The 22264-nt window shown below is 41.9% G+C and overlaps 1 protein-coding gene across 5 annotated transcripts in view; it reads right to left on the bottom strand.

The window, feature by feature from the left end:
* The window catches only part of CACNB2 (calcium voltage-gated channel auxiliary subunit beta 2), a 381041-nt gene that overhangs the window by 242446 nt on the left and 116331 nt on the right, over window positions 1-22264 (bottom strand). The window contains exon 1 of one of the 5 annotated variants that reach the window (XM_040451280.1): window positions 15136-16322. The exons of the other annotated variants lie outside the window; for them this stretch is intronic. Within the exon in view, the coding sequence (XP_040307214.1) occupies window positions 15136-15183 (48 nt within the window). The 5' untranslated portion in view covers window positions 15184-16322. Of the gene's footprint in view, window positions 1-15135; window positions 16323-22264 lie in introns of those variants that run through there. 5 annotated transcript variants of the gene reach the window in all.

Here is a 22264-nt window from a genome sequence, read left to right on the forward strand (position 1 = left end):
TTTCTACTTCAGGTGCCTCCTTTCCTCTATTTTTCTGGAACTGAAATTCAGTTCACTAAAATCAGCAGACAAGTCAATTTATTTCAGCCAAATTAACCTTGCTACAAGGAAAGCTGCCAACAGATTTTGCCAGTGTGACCTATCACACAGCATATTGCACACGGGATACCCTACTTCTGATTTAATAGTTAGAGGTTAGTTAAGACTCCCAAGGGGTAGAACTTTCTAGAAATATGAGGAAAGGCCAGGGCTGGGGGGAAGGAGAGGTTGGGAACAGGGGTGTGAGGGAAGAGGGGGCTGGGATCCCAGATTCCTGGTTCCTGGGGAAGGGAGAGCCTGGGGTGTGGAAAAAAAAAAAAAAAGAACTTTCTAGAAACTTGAAATCCATGTTTTATCATTCATGCTAGACATTCATCAGAACTGTGTCAGCTCAGACCCATGGTCCCCAGGTCAGTGTTGCTCAAGGAGAAATAAATGGTATGTCTAGCAACAAAAGTTGTACCTTGCAAGGAATAAAATATATATATTTATATATTTATATATATTTTATATATATATATATATAGTATTTTATTTTAGCTCCTTTATTGGTAGACTCTTCACACTGTTCCTTAGCTGATTCTATGAACTTCAGTTGTAATTCAATCTTGTAATTCAACAGGCTGCCAATAGTTACGGAATATCTGAATAAAATGCTTACAGTCATTATTGGTCACTTAAATCAATTCAAATATTAGGTCTTGACTCTTGACAGGTTTTTTACCAGGCACTGATTCGACTGGAGAGGCAATTCTGGATTTCTCCTACAGACTCCATCTTCCATAATCCCCATTTATGTAACCAAGGAACATCAGCACGGCTGAACTTAAGGCTGTTAATGCTCACTTCCTAAGCTTTAACCATGAGAGAGCCTGGCTCCTTTAAAAATTCCTATCGTTGTGTTCCATGTGTGTGCAAAGATCATCTGTGGTTTATGCTGACCGGGACCTGCTTCCTTTCCTTTTTTCTTTTCTTTTCTTTTCTTTTCTTTTCTTTTCTTTTCTTTTCTTTTCTTTTCTTTTCTTTTCCCTTTTCTTTTCTCTTTTTTTTTCTCTTCTTTTCTTTTTTTTTCTTTTCTTTCTTTTCTTTTCCTTTCCTTTCTTTTCTTTTCTCTTTTCTCTTTTCTTCTTCTTTTCTTTTTTTCCCCCTCGAAACAACACTTGCCTTTTACTTTGGCAAAATTCTTCTGCATCTTCAGTCAAGTAGCCCTTGCCCCTCTCTTGGCCTGAGAAGATCAAGCTGGCCACTCAGATGCTCTCTGAGGAATTTGAACCTTGAGTAACCCGACACAAGTTGACTTGAGGTGAGCCGACTCACCTTAGAGGAAGGGCGCTGACGAGTGTAGCCACAAGTCCAGATTCTCTGTGTTCCTGACACCCCAACTTTCAAATTTCCTTGGATTCTCTGAGATCTCCGCAAGTCACAGGATGCACAAAAATCACACTGAGAGGTTATTAAAAATTAAATGATGAAGATCCATCCCTGAGATGCAGATTTTATGGGTCTGGGATCGTTCCTAGGGATGTGCATTTAAAAAAAACTTCTTTAGGGGCGCCTGGGTGGCGCAGTCGGTTAAGCGTCCGACTTCAGCCAGGTCACGATCTCGCGGTCCGTGAGTTCCAGCCCCGCGTCGGGCTCTGGGCTGATGGCTCAGAGCCTGGAGCCTGTTTCCGATTCTGTGTCTCCCTCTCTCTCTGCCCCTCCCCTGTTCATGCTCTGTCTCTCTCTGTCCCAAAAATAAATAAACGTTGAAAAAAAAATAAAAAAAAAAACAAAACTTTTTTTAGTATTTATTCATTTTTGAGAGACAGAGAGAGACGAAGCATAAATGGGAAGGGGCAGAGAGACAGGGAGACACAGAATATAAAGCAGGTTCCAGGCTCTGAGCTGTAAGCACAGAGCCCGATGCAGGGCTCGAACTCACAAATCACAAGATCGTGACCTGAGCCGAAGTCAGACGCTTAACCGACTGAGCCACCCAGGTGCCCCAGGATGTGCATTTTTTTTTTTTGACAAACACTCCTAAAAATTCTCATGTTAGTGCCCCAAAGAACACATTGAGAAACACTGCCATAAACAACCAATGAATTCTGTTTTAAATTAGAAAGAGGGGATTTCTTTTTTTTTAAGTTTTTATTTATTTTTAGAGAGAGAGAATGAGCAGGGAAGGGGCAGAGAGAGAGGGACAGAGGATCCAAAGCAGGCTCTGTCCTGACAGCAGAGAGCCTGATACAAAGCTCAAACTCATAAACCCACGAACTGTGGAATCATGACCTGAGCCAAAGTCAGATGCTTAACTGACTGAGCCACCCAGGTGCCCTAGAAAGAGGTGATTTCCTACTGTGTACCCCCAAATTATCTTATCTTTATAAAGCTTTGCAAAGTGATGATTAATAAAGAGCTACATACCTTGGGGAGAGAGGAGAAAAGAGATTTTTAGATTGTTCAAGTGTAGTGTTTAACCCTCCCCCTTTCCCCTCCACCCTGTTCTGCTCCTTTCAACTAGAATCCCCGGAAATTATGAAGTCTCTGTTTCTTTCTGAGGATAATGTGTCCAACTAATCCGTGTAGCAAAAGGGTTGTAATCCACCCCTTTGAAGAAGTACCACTTTGCTTCATGTAATCCACCCCCCCCCCCGGAAAAGAACAACCTGATTTTCCCAATAATCAAATGACCCAAGAAAGTCACTGACTCATGTGGGGAAGCTTCACAGACCCCATGATACCACTGCCCTCCCCTCAGACCCTCCAAAAGGGCGAGAGACACAACGTGCAGAGATTCTAACACACCCAGGACCTTTGTCACAGTCCTGAGAGAAGCCACTTTGCCCCTTACCCCCTTCCTTCTGTGCTGCTGTTTGGAAATCAGAGAGGGTTATATAAATTATGTATTCCTTTGGCAACGGGGAGGAGAAAGGCACTATGCTCATCACAAAAGTGCCGGGGTCGGGGAGGGGGGAGGGAGGGAACCCCAGTAAACAATAAATGAAGCTACTTCTGATGATTCAAACGGAAGAGAATTGGCTGTTATCTCAATGTAATACCAACGGAGGAGTCCGGCTCAATGGGAAGCAGATCTATTCAGCAAAAAGGTCATCTGGCAATAGAAGGCCTTGAGCCAACAACACAAAAGGCTGGTCAGAGCATTGCTACCTGCCCGAGCTCGGATGGGGGTGTGCAGCGAATGACACATCTAAAACAGGAGCCGCTAGTTTAATATGGAAAAGATGGGGTAGCTTTTAATACATATGGCTGTTAAAGCCTTTAATTCAAGGCTTCAAAAAAATAATCCGGTGATGTTTTTATTTTGAAATGGCCGTGCTTAAGGATACTTTAAAATACGGTTTTTTTTAAACAAACAAATCACATTTACCTATTTCATAACCACTGTTTTTAAAAGGACTTAGTTCATGGGTTTTGGTTAATTTCATCATTTAAATCAAGCTAAGATCTCTTTTGCATTCAGAGCAGGTCCTTGCCAGTGGGTAAATGCCTGTTTCCTGTTTCAGATCCTAAATGAACAGAATATCAATAATCTAAGCAGGGAAAAGAAGCCTAAAGAGTAAAGAGTTTCAAAGCCTAGCAACAAAGTTTATGTTCTACTTTGTAAATACTGAAAAGACCAAGGAATTTAACTTTGTATCATCACAAAGCTCTGTGTGTGTGTGTATGTGTGTGTGTGTGTGTGTGTGCATACACACACCCATATATATAATGAATTTATATAAATATAAAATAAAAGTTGCATATTATAATGACCAGTAGGAACAAAAAATAACAATTTAATCATATTTCTCCACCACTATTTACTTATTCATTCAACAAATATGTCATCACCATGTGCCACAGGCACACATTGTTGCTGGATAATCAGGATACAACCATGAAAAGGGAACTCAGAGTGTTCAAAGAGGCACATTTACAGGAGTAACTGTGATAAGGTATAGTAAGTGCTGTTGCAGGAAAAGAGCACGGACACTACCCCAGCCTCTACCGAGGAGCAGAGGCAACAGAGCGCAATGCGCACTGGGGGAAAAGAATGACATTCAGTGCCACTGGGACTTGAGTGGGAAGGTGCTAGGGGTTAAGGCCCAGGAGGCAAACAGGGCTTGATCAGGAAAGCAGCATGCCGATCAGAGAACACGAATCCACTGGGGGTTCTGAGCAAGGAAATGACATGACTGCATTTGACAAGAGTCACAATGGCTGCTCCCATGTGCTGAAAGGACGGTTCAAGAATTACAAGTAAGACAGGGAGACCAGTTGAAGGGGTTGCTGCAGTAATCTGGGGAGGGACAGAACTGGGGTCCGCACTAGGGTTGAGACAGTTGGGACAGAGAAGCTCTTGAGGTAGAAGTGACTGGATGTGACGACTGACTGGGTCAGAGAGTGAAGGGAAGGGAAAGTGATTCATTTCTGGCATGGACCAGGCAGAGGACGCCAGTGCCTTCCAATCTGCCCGATGAGGTGGGAGTAGATGCAGGCATTGGTGGGAGGGGAAGGAGGCACAGAGATGAGGAGGAGCAGGATGGACAAGACGGGGTCAGGTTTACACAGGCTGTGTTTGCAGAGCTTGCAGAGTTCCCAAATAGAGATGTCTGGACTTTGTTCAGTGTTTACACATCTGTGAAACTTGCTGGAGGATCTGAGCTGGGCATATAGATTTAGGAGCCATCAGCATATACGTGGAATAGTTTTCCTTCTGGGGCACCTGGGTGGTTCAGTTGGTTAAGCGTCTGACTCTTGATTTGGGCTCAGGTCATGATCTCATGGTTCGTGGGATCGAGACCCAGGTCGGGTTCCAGGCTGACAGTGTAGAACCCGCTTGGGATTCTTTCTCTTCCTTTCTCTCTCTGTCCATCCCCCTCTTCCCCTATCTCTCTCTCAAAATAAGTAAATAAACGATACAAAGTAAGAATGGTTTTCCTTCCATTATTTCAGCCATTTCTTCTTCAATCTACTTTTTTTTTAAGGTTTCCCTTCTTTCAAGCCTTTTTCTTTTTTTTTTTTCCAATATATGAAGTTTATTGTCAAATTGGTTTCTACACAACATCCAGTGCTCATCCCAAAAGATGCCCTCTTCAATACCCATCACCCACCCTCCCCTCCCTCCCACCCCCCATCAGCCTCAGTTTGTTCTCATTTTTTATGAGTCTCTTATGCTTTGGCTCTTTCCCACTCTAACCTCTCTCTCTCTCTTTTTTTTTTCCTTCCCCTCCCCCATGGGTTCCTGTTAAGTTTCTCAGGATCCACGTAAGAATGAAACCATATGGTATCTGTCTTTCTCTGTATGGCTTATTTCACTTAGCATCACACTCTCCAGTTCCATCCATGTTGCTACAAAGGGCCATATTTCATTCTTTCTCATTGCCACGTAGTACTCCATTGTGTATATAAACCACAATTTCTTTATCCATTCATCCATTGATGGACATTTAGGCTCTTTCCATATTTTGGCTATTGTTGAGAGTGCTGCTATGAACATTGGGGTACAAGTGCCCCTATGCATCAGTACTCCTGTGTCCCTTGGATAAATTCCTAGCAGTGCTATTGCTGGGTCATAGGGTAGGTCTATTTTTAATTTTCTGAGGAACCTCCACACTGCTTTCCAGAGCAGCTGCACCAATTTGCATTCCCACCAACAGTGCAAGAGGGTTCCCGTTTCTCCACATCCTCGCCAGCATCTAGAGTCTCCTGATTGGTTCATTTTGGCCACTCTGACTGCTTTCAAGCCCTTTTCAAATGTATGTTGGTGTTGATCACCCTCTCTAAGAACTGACTCCAGATGTTTGACTGCCTGAAGGAACACCAGTATAAATAAGAACACAAAGTCATAGCACGCATATGAGAAGGAAGAGGAAGAGAAATATGGAAACAGGTGCATGAGGTATCACAGAAGTCAAGGGTAAGCTGGTTCAGGGTGGGACAGTGGGGTGGGACCATGGCTAATGCATCTGATGATCTGACCATTCTGACCGGTGTGTATCCTCAGTGAGGAAGACCCACTAGGCAGGCATAGATCTCCACTAGGCATGGAAAGACCTCTTAAGATGATTGATGTTGCTCCGCTAAGACCGCATCTATTCATTCCTTTTGATCTTCGTTTGCTTAGGAAATGTGCTAACAGTAAAGATATGCAGGGTGCAAATGAATTTAATAAGACTTGACCAGCCTGCATGAGACCAATTCTTAGCATGCAACCTAAGCATGCATGAAGGACTAGACCTTGGCCCACAAGCTGAGCACATCTACATGTAACCCCCTGGGAAGGACAGGCCTAAGAAACCAGCCAGACCTGGCCTTTCTTATTTCACAATAGTTCTGTGAGCACATAGGACAACTTCTCAATTCACAGATTCCTCAATTTCTGGGTTGTTTTCACTCAATGCACTTCAAGTGGAGTGTTTTCTAACGAGCTGAAATATGTATTATATGTATTTATTTATATTTTATAAGCCTTTCTAGAAGAAGGAGAGGGAAAGAGTAATTTAAAGGCATTTGTCTTCTTAAATATTTATCAAAAAAATTAAGCATGCTCATTGGAAAATGTCAAATGATATAATAAGTAAAAATCCCACCTGTCCCTCTATAATCCCACTTCTGTGAACTTGGCACACATTGTTATAGCTTTCTAAAATTTTTTTTAACATTTATTTATTACTGAGAGACAGAGAGAGACAGAGCATGAGCATGGGGTGCAGAGAGAGGAGGAGACACAGAATCCGAAGCAGGCTCCAGGCTCTGGAGCCCGGCGTGGGGCTCGAACCCACAAACTGCAAGATCATGACCTGAGTTGAAGTTAACCGGCTGAGCCACCCAGGAGCCCAGGAGCCTTCTAGACTCTTCTTATGCGGATGGCAACATAGATACAAACACCCACAGAGTAAATGTGATCATTCCATATACATTGCTCTGCAACTTAATTTTTGGGTACCATAGTTTCAGAACACAGACCTCCTTCCATGTCACTCTGTTTTTCCTTTAATGCCTGTTTGGTATTCTTTCCGGGTGGTATACCATTTGTTGTCTCCTATTGTTGGATATTCCAGTTAACTCAATATTTTAATGGTCCATAAACTCATGTGTCTCCACCAGTAAGCCAGGCCCTCCTGAAGGCAGGGATTAGGGGTTCAGTTCCTCTCTGTACTTTGAACTTTCTGGATAGCTGTGGGCGAAAAGCAGGTGCTGAGTAATCCCTTCGTGAATGAACAGGTGGCTGACGACAGCTGAAGCTCTCCGTAAGCAGATAAACTTTACAAAACCTTTCTTTTGAACAATGAGTTTATCCTTCTGAAAGTGACGGCTCTTTTTCAGCAACCTTCTTACCACAGGAGAGGTGCTCAGAGCAGAGGGAGGCAGGAATTACAATAATTAAAACAGTTCACACATCACTGAGTACTTACTATGCGGCAAGTATTTTCATAGTTTAACACATATAACATTCACAGTAAACCTAGGAGTAAGATTCTCTTGTTATTCCTCATTTAACAGAAAGGGAAATTGAGGCACAGAGTGATGGACCCTTGCCAAGGGTCTACAAGGTATGGCTTTTAGGCCTCTGCTCCAGAGTCTGTCATTCCCATATTAAATTGCCTCTCCATACTGCCCAGTTCATTGTGGCATTATTTACAGTAGCCAGGATATGGAAAGAATGTAACTGTCCATCATGAGAGGACCGGATAAAGAAGACATGAGATGTGTGTGTGTGTGTGTGTGTGTGTGTGTGTGTGTGTGTGTGCATGTGTGTGAATGTATACAAATCAATGTATATATGAATGTATATATGTGAATATATATATACACATACATACATACATACACATACGCAATGGAATAAAGATGTGAGATACACACACACAATGGAGTATAGTTCATCCATGAAAAAGAAGGAAATCCTACCATTTGCAACGACACGGATGGAGCTTGAGAGCATTATGCTAAGTGATATAAGCTGGACAAAGAAAGACAGATACTATGTGGTATCACTTAAACGTGGAAATTTTAAAAAAATCAAAGTCGTAGAAAGTAGAAGAGTGGCTGGAAGGAGCTGGGGAGTGGGGAAAATAGAAAGAGGTTAGTAATAGGTTACAAACTTTCAGCAATAAGAAACAAGGTCTGAGGATGTAATAACTAACATGGTGACTATAGCTGATCACACTATATTGTATAATTGAAATTTGCTAGGACAGTGATATTTACATTTTCTCTCTTTCTCTCTCACACACACACTATATGTATATATATATATATACACGTATGTATGTATACATACATATATATATATACACACACACACACATATAGTGTGAGGTGATGGACAGGTTACCTAGATGAAAGAGATCTTTGCACAATATATATCAAATCACCAGGTGTACACTTTAAATACCTTACCATTTTATTTGTCAATTATACCTCAGTTAAGCTGAAAGAATGTGATCTTCCAAAAAACAAACAAACAAAAACCAAACGCCGCTCCAACGGGAAGGGAAAGCAATGAGAGACAACCAGCAATGTGCCGAGAGGCTTTAAAGCAACTGGATGATCCCATACCTGTGACAATTGATCAGGAAGCTCATTCGCTACACACGCCCAAAGGATGCAGACTGCTAAGTGAATTTCATCCCACCCCTCCCCCCATGCTCCTTAATGTTTGTAGGCATGTTCATCCATGTCGTTTTCTTTTTTTTTTTTTTAATTTTTTTTTTTTCAACGTTTATTTATTTTTGGGACAGAGAGAGACAGAGCATGAACGGGGGGAGGGGCAGAGAGAGAGGGAGACACAGAATCGGAAACAGGCTCCAGGCTCTGAGCCATCAGCCCAGAGCCCGACGCGGGGCTCGAACTCACGGACCGCGAGATCGTGACCTGGCTGAAGTCGGACGCTTAACCGACTGCGCCACCCAGGCGCCCCCATGTCGTTTTCTATTAATAAGATGTCCTCATGCACTGAAGCTTATAATTAAAGCAAAACTTAAAGCTCTAAAAAAGTACATCATCAAGCAGTATTTTTATTGTGAGGTATTTTAAACATGTGCGGCTGTCATTTCTGAAGCTGAGGTCTTCTACTCTGATGGAAGCATGCCTTCCGAAGGATATTGTCACATCCTATAGAGACGAGCAATAGTTCAAAAATATTTTTTAGGATCAGCGGCATCTTAAAAATTGGAAGGGTCAAATTAAGGATTTTAATATGGCCCAAATTAAGAGCTATTATAAACACGCGCAGTCCCAAACCTGAAAAGTCAGCAATCTCTTGAGAAAAATGGGCTAGGAAAAATGTATATAAATTTGACTTTAAATGTATATGAATGTATATACACTTATAGGAAAAATGTATATAAATTTGACTTTAAAAGAGAGGCAGGTTTAAAACACCAAATATTACTCTTCAAAATCATCTGAAGTCATAGCTGGAAAAGCTCCAAGTGATTTAAGGTATGTGTGTAAACACGTACACACATACACATGCAACATCCATCCATATATATATATTTACATATATATGTTACTGTGCTTATGAATCTGACTCTTTTATCTGTCAAGGGACAGAATGGAAGCCACCAAAACTCTTTAAAAAGTCATTTTCCATGAAAAACCTATTTTCCAATGCAAAAATAGTAAATGTGTACCTTGACCTAACTAGTTAACTAGTTAAGACAATTCTGAGAATTGGATAAAGTAGAAATTGTGAGAGAAAACTCTAAGTCAAAAGGGTACATTACCCACAATGCTACCACAAGAAATCTCTTCAATGACAACTTGGACATTTCTCAAGTTCAATGATAATTGATTTTTATACTCAGATGCACTAAAAAATTCTAGCGTTAATTAAACTGAATTTTAATCCCATTATTTAAACTTAGAAATACATCCCAAACAGGAGGCACAGAACACTATATATGGATAAGAATACATATTACTTTAAATCTCAGGTTGGCCCCTATTGGATTTTGAGGCCTGAGGCAATAGTTACTCCTCACCTGAAGTTTCTTGATCTATAGAATGGGGCTATCATCATTTGCCTTGCCTTAAAAAGGTTACTTTAACATCACATGAAATAATGGGCTATAAAAGTATTTTGTAAACTCTGTATAAGACTATACGATTGTGCATTAGGTAACAATAACAATCAGAATCTACCTAGATTCCTGAATTGCTCAGAAGCTACGTTAGACTGTTCGCTGCTGAACAACATGCTTGTTTTACTCAATGTAGTTGAAAACCCATGTACAACTTTTGACTCCCTCAAAAACTTAATTGCTAATAGCCTTCTGCTGGCTGGAAGCCTTACTGATAACATAAACAGTCGGCTCACATGTATCTTGTGTGTTTTGTATGTTATATGTAATATATAGTGCATACTTACAATAAAGTAAGCTAGAGAAAAAAATGTTATTGAGAAAGTCCTAAGGAAAACATATTTAAGGACCTGCTCAGTTCAAACCTGTGTTGTTCAAGGGTCAACTGTTTATACACAAGTGACATCACTGGGTGATCTCACTCCGTTTACACTCTCTGAAAGTTCAGAAGTGATCATATACCAAGGACAGAGTGCTCTGATAGGGGACTGGTAACAGACTAGGTCGTTCTCCACCATCTAACCCATTTGTCAAGGCTTTTCAAGACTTGTAGTAGCTAACACAGGCAGTAACCAGCCAGTTGAGGCCAGCCACCCACCATCTCGTCACTACCATTCCCTACCGCTGTCCTACTATCGTCACTTTGTCTCACGATCTCATTTCATAGTGCCTCCAGCTTTGGAGAGACAACTGTGTGCCAGGCAATATACTAGGGGCTGACAAACATTGTTTCATTTTAACTCTCAAAATAACCCTGTAAGCTTTTCCTATTTTCCCAATTATACAGATTTCTCAGAAAAGTAGGGGGTCTCAGAAAAGAAAATAACCCCCCACTAACCCAGAGTAAATAAGTGAGAACATCAAGAATCACACCCAGGTTAGCCTGAGTGCAAGCTCCAATGATATCTATATATACCCCTCTGTCGCTAATCATTTTATTATGCTAATCACCACAGTATAATATTGGCTAATCACCATGCCAATCGACTTCTTCCTGGTTCTTTTTTTTTAAGATTTTTCATTTTTTTAATGTTTATTTATTTTTGAGAGAGAGAGGGAGAGACAGAGCGTGAGCAGGGGAGAAGCAGCAAGAGAGGGAGACACAGAATCCGAAGCAGGCTCCAGGCTCTGAGCTGTCAGCACAGAGCCCGACGCGGGCCTTGAACTCACGAACCGTGAGATCATGACCTGAGCTGAAGTCAGACGCTCAACCGACTGAGCCACCCAGGCATCCCTAAGATTTTTTAAAGGTAATCTCTACCCCCAGCCCGGGGCTCGAACCCCCAACCCCAAGATCAAAAGTCACACACTCTACCAACTGAGCCAGCCAGGTGCCCCACTTCTTATTCTTTTCTGAAGAAAAAAGCCTCAAAAGACAAATATCCTAATAGAAAAAGAGGCAAGGAATTGAACAAATAGCTCACGAAGGAGAATATCCAAATGGTCACTAAGTGTATGAGAAGGTGCCTGATTTCATTAGTCATCAGAGAAATGCCAAGTACAAACATAATGGAGTTCTTGTACACATTCACCAGGCGGGCTAGAATGTAAGAGGTAACACCAAGTTTTGGTGAGGCACTCCTGGTAGGAGTGTAAATTGATGGAACTACTTTCGGAATACTTTGTTTACCACTATCACCTTAAGCTGAATACACATATATATACCCCACGACTTGGCATATGCGTATACATATGCAGAAGTACATATGCAAACATCCATAAAATAGCATGTCACAAATGTTCACAGAGGCAGTATTTATAGCAGCCCCAAATTGGAAACTACCCAAAGGCCTATGGATGGATGAATCTTGTGAGTATCATGATGAACAATGCAAACTGAACAGAGAAGTATATACTGTATGAGCCCAGCTGTATAAAATTTGGAAACAGGATGTTACAAGCCCGCTGCGCCCCCCCCCCCCCCCCCCCCCCCCCCCCCCCCGTCAGTGTGCGGAAGGGACCATGAGTGTGCTGATGTTGGTTGGTTTCTTGGTTTGGGTGTTGGTTACACAGGCTGGTTCACCCTGTGAACTCTCGTCAAGGTCGCCACTTAGGATTTTTGCGCTTTTCTGCGGGGAGGCGGTACCTCAATAAAACGTTTACTGAAAAGAGTTTGTATCCATCTCTGCTCTCCAGTGCATGCAAATGTCAGTAGTTTAGAAGTGCTTCACAGGGGCGCACACAGGGCTTACTATGCTTATATAGCCTTTTAAGCTTAAGAGTATTTATTCAGCTGACGGGTTTTCATGTCATTCAATATGATGAAAATAGCAAGACAGTTTAGATAAAAATAGGAATTTCTTCTGACATAGGAAGTAGGGTTCAAACAGAATGATCATGAGGGGTAAACCAAATAATGAAGACTAGGTCTTGGAGTCAAAGAAGAATGCCAAAGAGAAAGGCTGCTGCATTGAGTCTCAAAGAAAAGGGAAGGGGTCACAGCCTGCAGGGTGGGCGTCACTCGCAGAATGCTTTTGAATGTGGAGGTGGGGTTATGCAAATTAGGGGAGGGGCCCTAATAAAGGGGACAGCTGTGGAAGATAAAAAACCCCCGAAATGAAGAACTATGGCATATGTACATAACTTTATTCAAAACCCACGTAACTTTCATATTCTCTCTGAGACAATGTTGGAGTAGGAGGAATCCTTAAGAAAGCTGTCATACTAAAAAAAAAAAAATTATAAGAACTAGCAGAGGGTTCACACACACACACACACACACACACCAATTGATTTGTATGTTATAGCTAATATATATATTTTTTAATTTATACACACTTTAAATTCCCAAGCTTCAGTTGGATTTCGGTACTGGCATGATGGTCTAAGCCATCGTCCTCTGAAATGGACACTGGCTGGAGAAAAGCCACGAGGACAGTCCACATAAGGGGCATTCAGTGACCAAGGGCCCGGTCACTGGTACTACACACAGTTCTGGACTGTCCTTTGCCCTGTTGTCTCCCAGTCATTCAATGAGCAGCTCTGAGACTCAATGTGTCATTTGGAGACTTACAGGCAAGTTAGAGATCTCACAGAAAGACCCATTCACACAGAGTTCTTTTCCTCTACAGAAACGAAATATGTTTCACATTTGACAGACCTATAGCTTTGGGGTGCCTATCTCTAAGGAAAATTGCAATCCATACGTTAAACTGCCAAAGCAACAAGACTAAAACAGCAGGTGGATTACGGGTTAGAATTCCCCAGAGATAAATGTTCTAAAATAAAGGAAAATTTATTTCTAGTGACAAAGGTATGAATTTCTTTTATCTGTTTAAAATACAGTTGTGCTGTAAGTTTTGTGGATCCTTAACCAAAATGCAAGGTAAAAAAAAAAAAAAGTTTGAGAATGAGCAGAGGAGCCAAATCTTCTAAACTTTCCATCAACATTCCAAAAAATTACAGATCGTGCTGTCTCTTCCATTTATTTACATGTCCAGTGTAAGGAAAAGGACAAAGATAAGTAGGAGAAAATTATTACTTTTTTGAGGCCTTATTTCAGAATTCCTCCATCCAATAGGCCACATAACCACAGATTTCTTCTAATTCATTATATAAGAGTAAACAGGAATACATAAAGGTCTGGAGCTGTCAGCCTTCATTATTCTGGAAAAAATATGGATTTTTAATCTCAAATTACTTTTAAGCTTTTCTTTATGTGGATAATTTTACACTTTAAAAAACTTTCTAACGCTTTTCCCCTCAACTCCTATTAAAAAAGAATTGATCTTTCTGTTGGGGGTAAAAGAAAAAAGAAACCCATCTATTCCTGCAGATGTCGTCTTTAAAAACCTTTGCTGCCTACCTCACTACTACATTCACTCCTTGCGTATCAACTGTTGCATTCAAAAGACAAATGGCCCTGGATATACAACAATTACAGAAACCTTTACGTGAAAGGGGCTTCTCACACTTTGCCTTATTTAACAAAATTGAATGTTCTTCTTTCGGATCCGATGGGAAAGCATTCATCCCTTCCCTGCCTCCAACTCCCGGTCCTCAACTTTATTATTGAGATCCTATCAGATTTTGACCTTGTTTGTCCTGGAAGTGTCACGCACTATCTGTGCTGGTGGCCAGTTTTCCAAGGTCACGGATTTCTTTACATGACACCCTTAAGTATTGATTAGCTCCCTTTGTGGAATTTCCATTTGTTTTGCAGCCAGCAATCGCAGACCAGTGTGAAGCCGTTCGGCACTGCAGTTTGGCTAGCCTGCGGAAACCTCTTGTCCTCCCTCTTTCACATCAGTCCCTGAAAATGAAGTAGCCGCATGCAAAAAAAGAGCAGGAAAATAAAGCCGGCGCTTCCCCAGAGCCTGCCGGCTAGCGCACTGCACAGCATATTTCAATTAGCATCCAATCATTTTAAGTAGTGATACTTCAGTGTTTGCAGAAGCCTGCCTTGTAGAATTTAATACTCAGACAGCCATTTTGCAAAACACAGCAGGTCCGTGAAATAAGGGCTATTTCAGTGAAATAGTCACAGGATGATAAAGCTGCGATAAATCCTGGCGTTAGTGGCAACAGCTGTGTCATCCACCAAGCGATTATCATCTACGCTTTTTCTGAAGCTGTGCAAAATAGGATTTAATAGGAGCCTCTGTGGCTATCGTTAATTTCACAAACTCCATAGTATTCCTCTCTAAAAGAGATAATGTTTTTTTCCCATGCCATAATTCACACATGAAAACAAGGACTCCTTTAGGGAAAAGAGAATATCAACTGGTTTGAACTGATACAGATCTCTGAGACAATGGACTTCCCAAACAATCCCCGTGCAAGTGATTTCCAATCTTATCAAAGTAACACGGCACCAGAGATCTATAAAAACGTCTCCGGAACAATCGCAGCATCTCCCATACCTCAGGTGCCTTGAAAACTCGTAGTACCAATGACTGATTCCCTGGCTGATACTCAGCACAGGGATTAAAAACATCCGAGAGAGGCAACATGCACGAGACAGACACGAATCGTATTTTCAGCCCCTAGCTGCAATTCTACAGCAATAGAAACTTACATAGGACACCCGTACTCGCCGCCGATGCACCAGCCCACAGCACTGCATGAAGAGCGGTGCGGAACGCAGTCAGCGTGTGGCTTCACCGAGCTGCACTGTGCCTCCTCGTCTCATCACAGCCACTGTCCATTTCTTCCCACCTTGTGCTCCCAGGTAAGAGGCATGGGCAAATCAACACTTAGCTTCTGCCTTCCTAGGTAGTTTCTAAAAAACACCACGGGTCCTTGCAAGCATGCCAAAACTTTGTTGTCCCTGTTTTTCTTTTCTTTTCTTTTCTTTCCTTTTTTTTTTTTTTCGGGTAATTTGAGATCTTCTTCAGGGAGTTGTCTACAGACCAGAAAATCGGCCAAAAGTAAAATTTATTTTCCTGAGGTAACTATTCCTACCACACAGTTATGACCGTCCGGATCGGTAGAGTTTCTTGGCAACATTTTTACAGTAGCCATTCTCCACTCAGGAGACTGTCAGACATCAGAGAATCTTGCCTTTCACAAGCCTGCAGTATCCTGCTTTTTACAAGAGGAGGCCCTACTCCTGATGCTGTTTATGTTACTGCTTCTGAGCGCACGGCTCCCCCCGCTGCTGCTCTGCCATTATTGCCTCCCTTCCAGCGCTCAAACCAGCAGCAGCATCCTGGCCTCCGTGTTCTCTCTGTAACACTTCGGGCATATCTGATCTGCGACTTCTCCCTCCTCCCTTTTCCCCTGAAAAATGACCGAGTCTAGACTTTAATTCACTCTGGATTCCTAGGACTACAGAACCACCCTCCCAACTGTCAGACGCTTTGTCTTGCGGTACGTGTTTCACATGAATTGTAGAAAAGATTGCTGGAGTGGCCTCAGGACCCGACTCACTTGATCACTGCAGCTACACACAGGTTTCTGTGTGTGTGTGTGTGTGTGTGTGTGTGTGTGCGCGCGCGCGCGCACGGGCGCTCACTGCCAAAATATTCACTTCCTACGTTACAGCACATGAAATAAACATAACCCTGGTAAGTAAATCTGATCAGAGTCAGACATAATTAATTAGATAATATCATTAATTAGATGATCCATCGCCTACGATTTAGACACGAGACACAAAGTGAGGGTGCCTTCAAAGCAGGAGATGTTACAAATGAATGCTCCTTGCAAGCTGTAATTTACATTCTTCTCTAAAGATACAGTTTGCTGAGACTGAGCCGATCATAACATTCTTCCAAAAGGCCTTGTGCACGCCACACCTGAGAAGATGAACTATTAAGGCATTTGGGGGTAAAACTATTAATTTGTACGGTATCAGCCATTCTAACAAGCAAGGATTCATACAGCCTCCTAGTGTGCCACAGCTAATGATCTGCACTTGACCCCATGCCCAAGTCACTCCAGAGGCTGCTGCCACTCAGGAAGAGAGGTTAACTATTTCCCGCCACCCATGAAGATCACACCGCTACGCTCTTCAGGCCTTAGAAAGTGCAAGCCTATGAACTGTCGACACTTCACCATTATTTCCTTAAAACCTATGATTTAAAGTAACAAATCTTTATTACTATTAACAGCCCAAGGGGCTACTGGAGATGAAAACAAAACAAAACAAAACAAAACAACTCCTGCCTTAGTTTAATGTTCTTCCTTCACTAATAAAGTAACTAAGGCCCCAAATAAGCAGGTGTTTTGCCTATAAGTAACATAAGCAATAGTATTACTACACCCAGTAATTTATGTAATTTAAATAGTCTACGAAAATTCTATGGCTTTATCATATACTAATTAATCCTCCATGTATCAGAAGGTCCAAAAGGGAAATAATGAATAAATTATAGACAGACAATAAGGCTACTTTTGTGATGACATCAGAAACCTAGAAGAAAATAAAATTTCTAAATTACATTGCAAATTGGCTTTTAAAGGGAGATCTGAGGGGGGAAAAAACTCAACATCTTCTAGACCATCCAAGATGCATTTCCCGTAGATAAGACATAAATTTGATTTTTTAGAGAAACTTTAGTGAGAAATATATGTGAGATAGTTTTTTTTAATTTTAATGTTTATTTATTTTTGAGAGAGAGAGAGAGAGAGAGAGAGACAGAGTGTGAGCAGGGGAGAGGCAGAGAGCGAGGGAGACAGAGAATCTGAAGCAGGCTCCAGGCTCTGAGCTGTCAGCACAGAGCCCGATGTGGGGCTCAAACTCACAAACCATGAGATCATGACCGGAGGGAGCTGAAGTCGGACACTTAATTGACTGAGCCACCCCGGCACCCCACATATGTGATATAATTTTTAGCGAGATAAGAGAACCTATAATTCAAATGTAGGCTTTTTCTTGAAGACCCTTCATCAATCTCAGCCAAGACACATTTACTAGAATAACTGAATAAAAATAAAGAATTAAAATTAACTCTAAGTTAGAATAAGATGGAACTGTTGGAGACATGATCTCTTCTATGATTCTGAATTTGATTTGGAATTCACTTAACTTTTTAACTCTGATATCATCATCCGCAATATGACGGAGATCCCCAGTTCATTAGAGATTCCACCCACCTTGCCATTCAAGAATCCATGAAAGGATGCCAAGCTCTAATTTGATTCAGCAAACATCTATCAAGCACCTTCTATTTGCTCAGCACTGTGCTTGCTAGGTGTTCAAAACAGGAAATGAATAAAATACAGTCCCTACATGTCTTGAGGGACTTACAACAAAACGGAGCGAAGAGAACACAGAATCTGAGTGTTATGGGAACACCAATGGTACAACTCCTACCTATCCCGGAAAGGAATGCTAACGGCTTCTCGAAGGTGGGAACTCTCGGGCTAGCCTTAGCAGAACGGATAGGTAGAATTGCATCCAGTGGAAAATAGGGGCAGAAACCATGCCAGGCAATGGGGCAGCAGATACAAAAGCACAGAGGATTATATGCAGTATACAAAATGCATTGTTTATATAGAATGTAGAGAAAAGGTAAACAGGTTAAATGTTCACGATCTATTCCGAGAACGGGCATATACCCTAAATCCCTCAAACTAACCTGGGTTCTCCCCGGAATCCAGGCCTCACCCATCTCTATGCCCCTGGCACTGAGTGTGGTGATGGACACGTAGCAGGTGTGACAAAGATGCACAGTCGTTCCCCCATCGTCCCTTCTTGACTTCATCAAGAGCAACAGAAATGGACACGTGGCTGCTGGGCTAGGAGAAATGCCCCGGCCTCCCTTGCAACTTGGTATGGCCACGTGACCAGATTCTGTTCCACATTCTAGGAAGAAATGACACACACCAACATCTTAGTCCTGTCCTTAGGGGGAATGGAGCTTGCCTTTCCCTTTTTCTGTTCCCTGTCTTGCTGCTCTGACTGTGGACATAGTGTTGAGAGCTGGAACCATTTATGAGCCCCTCAAGTTGAGAAGGACACTGAATGCTCTTCAGTCCTTCTGCTCCTTGCATGCAGGCTGTGACGTGAAAGAGAAATAAACTCCTAGAGTACTTCTGTCTGTCGCTTTTAATCTGACTTCGGTTATAGAAGCTAAATGTGTAGTTACCTCAAAATACCTCAAAAACACCTCAAAATAATGTACTTCAAAATGTTTCTGGAATGAATGATTCACAGACTCTATAGTTGGAGGGGGGGGGCGGGGGGGGAGTGGGAGAGGATCAAGAGAGCAGCATGTGACTGGACTGTGAAGTACTTTGAACTTCACTTTCGAGACTTCAGATTTTATCTTATAGGGCATACAGAATTAGCAAAGCCTTTATTTGTTTTTTATTTTTTTAATGTTGATTTATTTTTGAGAGAGAGGGAGAGAGACAGAGCATGTGCAGGGGAGGGACAGAGTAAGAGGGAGACACAGAATCTGAAGCAGGCTTCAGGCTCTAAGCTGTCAGCACAGAGCCTGACATGGGGCTTGAACTCACAGACTACGAGCTCATGACCTGAGCGGATCATGACCTGAGCTGAAGTCAGACGCTTAACCAACTGAGCCACCCAGGCGCCCTCAGAATTAGCAAAGCCTTTAAATGTGAAAGTATGTGTTGTTTTATTAAAAAGTAGGAGAAAAAATCTCTAGACTGTTTGGTTTTAAAAACTAGTCCATAGTTCAATATTAGTAGAAATCTGAAGCTTTTGAACTTATATAATTGTCTACAAGAAATATCTATCCGCTAAAAACCGAAATCAGATAAAGTCAATAAAACTAGCTGTTTGGTTCATGTAGCTAAATCACAAATCTAATGAATTGTTAAGTTAGTTATTTTGCTATAATGCAAGATGCATGCAGGTAAAATATTAAAAGATGACAATGAAAGCTAGAATGACAAAAGCAGCAAATTAAAAATAAGTGTGGATAAATGTTGTCAAGGCCAGGTTTTTTTCTTGAATGTTTATTTATTTATTTTGAGAGAGAGAGAGAAGCCCATGCACACATGAGTGAGCAGGGGAGGGGCAGAGAGAGAAGGAGAGAGAGAATTCTAGACAAGCTCAGTGCTGCCAGTGCAGAGCCTGACACGGGGTTCGATCCCACTAACCGTGAGATCACGACCTGAGCTGACATCAAGGCTCGGACATTAACCAACTAAGCCACCCAGGTGCCCCAAGGCCAGGTAATTTTAAAAGTTCAAGGGATTTACATCTGGGAAGTCTATATAAAGTGTGAGAATTCATGTTTATTTACTCGTCCCTTTCTACGTTACTATTAGGAGAAATAAAGTACCCGGTGGGTGTTAAACACAGATGAAATGCTTCTCTGGAGAAGAAAACTCTTTGAAACAGAAGAATAAAACCAGCTCAAGAGAGGCCTTCTGCAGGGAAGCTGAAGGTTCCTTGTCAAGGCTGACTCTGCTGGAGCATTTATGGCTCTTTTTGTGGCTATGGTTTCCCTTCCCGCCACAGACACTATCCCATAGACTCACTGAACTCTTCCTTCACAGTATGTTGTTGCAAAGCCTCAGAGCCTGGTGTTCTGAGGTGCACCAAAAAGTTCTCCACTGATTTCAGTAAAAACAAACGAACGAGCAAAAAGGGACCAAATGTCTATTTCATCAACAGTATCATTCAGTCAATAATTACCATGGCCATGTATGTCCTAGGCACTAGGGATAAAAGAACAAGTACAATAACCATGGTCCTTGACTACAGAGCGACTAAAACCCAGGGGAAAAGACAAAGGGAGATGGGGAGATGGGGCAGGGAGAGGGAATATGGGAGCCATATTCCGAGTGCGGGAACATTATTGACAAAGGTCTTTGTGGCAGAAGAAAGAATGCTCAGTCTAAGAGCTGAAGGATAAAGGATGCGGGAGGGTGGGACAAGATTAGGATAAAAAGGTATACAATTGCCAGAAACAACTTTTATCATTACACTAACACCAGTGGGATTCTATTCATACAGTCAAGGGGCATGATCAAATTTGCATCATTTAAATTTTTTTAATGTTTATTTATTTTTGGAGAGAGAGAGAGAGAGAGAGAGAGAGAGAGAGAGAGAGAGCATGAGTTGGGGAGGAGCAGAGAGAGAGGGAGACACAGAATCTGAAGCAGGCTCCAGGTTCCGAGCTGTCAGCACAGAGCCTGACATGGGGCCTGAACCCACGAACCGCGAGATCATGACCTGAGTCGAAGTCGGACGCTTAACCGACTGAGCCACCCGGGCGCCCCAAAATCTGTATCATTTAAAACACACTCCGGTAGTGGAGCTGCAGCAAGAATGGAAGACGGCCAGAGAGGAGGCAGTGAGCAGCTTGGGAGCTGCCGTAACCATCCAAGTAAAATCAGATGGTATCTTATAGCAAGGAGGTGGCAGGGAAGAGAAGGGGCTAAAACCATGAAATATTTGGGAAATCAAAGTGGATAAGCACAAGTACAGAAAACAGAAAAATAAACCCAATGTAAAAAGATACCTGTTTCTCTCAGTGCGGGCTATTTCCCTCCACTAGTGAACTTCAGTCTCCAATAGCACAACCCATGATAAATCTTTATTTTCATGTCAGTTCCACTTTGCTTCTATTCTTGGTCAATCCTCATTTCTCTCAGAATCCCGAACAGGATCTCTCTTTAGCCCTCTGTCTCTTCCATTCAGCTCAACTTATTTTAGCCACTGAAAAGTACCACTCTATTTTTTTTTTTTTTTTTTGAGAGAGAGAGAGAGGGCGCACAAGCAAGGGAGGGGCAGCAAGAGAGAGAGAAAGAGAGAGAGGGAGAGAGTGAATCTCAATCAGGTGCCATGCTCAGCACAGAGCCGGATGTGGGGCTCGATCTCACAAGTGCAAGATCATGACCTGAGCTGAAATCAAGAGTCGGATGCTTAACCGACAGCCACCCAGGGGCCCCCGCACCATTCTACTTTATTCCAACTTCTACGGACTGAAAATCGTCTCTCTTTCTCAGTTTGATGTTGTTGTTGTTGTTTTCTTTTTTTTTTTTTTTTTTTTAATTTTTTTCTCACCAGGGTGTCCAGGTTCTCTTTATCCACTGGTTGTTTGTTTGTTTGTTTCAGACCAACAATCCAGGCGTTTCTTCTCAGTAATGAGAGTCACATCACTTGTTTATTCGCCACCCACATACAGACAGCAGCAGAAGTGAAGAAAACAGTTACATGTGATGTGATTGGGGGAGAAGAAGTCATACTCGCAAAATGAATAATAATCAGGAAATGTGTACCGTAAGTCTAAAATACATTTTGTGTTCTAGAGTTAGAATACACATGTTATATTCAAAATCGTGAGAAACCCATGCAACTCCAATAAGTCGCAGGTCTCTTACAGCCTCGTCATGTTGAAAGAAATGCCATCTAACAACAAAAAGTGATTGAAAATTAACTTATATATAGCACAAAGATCACAAGAGAGAATCCTTGAACTCACAGCCACGCTTCCCAAGAATTTCCTTTCTTCTCTAATTCTCTCTTACCCTAAAGCCACTTGTAAACCTTCCCTCACCTTTCAACACAAACAAAAACGTTCAAAAACTCTTCTCCCAGGCATTCATCCTCCTGGATCTCTCTCTCTCCATAAATACACATCCCTAGGTTTATATTTGGTACATTTGCTAACTTCTGTTGTTTGTGATTTTTTATTTTCTTTCAATTTCCCCACTTTGCCTATCACTCAGACTCTGAACAAAGACAGCCGGCAAACAAAAACCCTACGCTTTCTGTTCTA

This window comes from Herpailurus yagouaroundi, unplaced genomic scaffold, assembly GCF_014898765.1.
Source record: "Herpailurus yagouaroundi ecotype Mexico unplaced genomic scaffold, PumYag 203, whole genome shotgun sequence".
NCBI classification, from domain to species: Eukaryota; Metazoa; Chordata; class Mammalia; order Carnivora; family Felidae; genus Herpailurus; species Herpailurus yagouaroundi.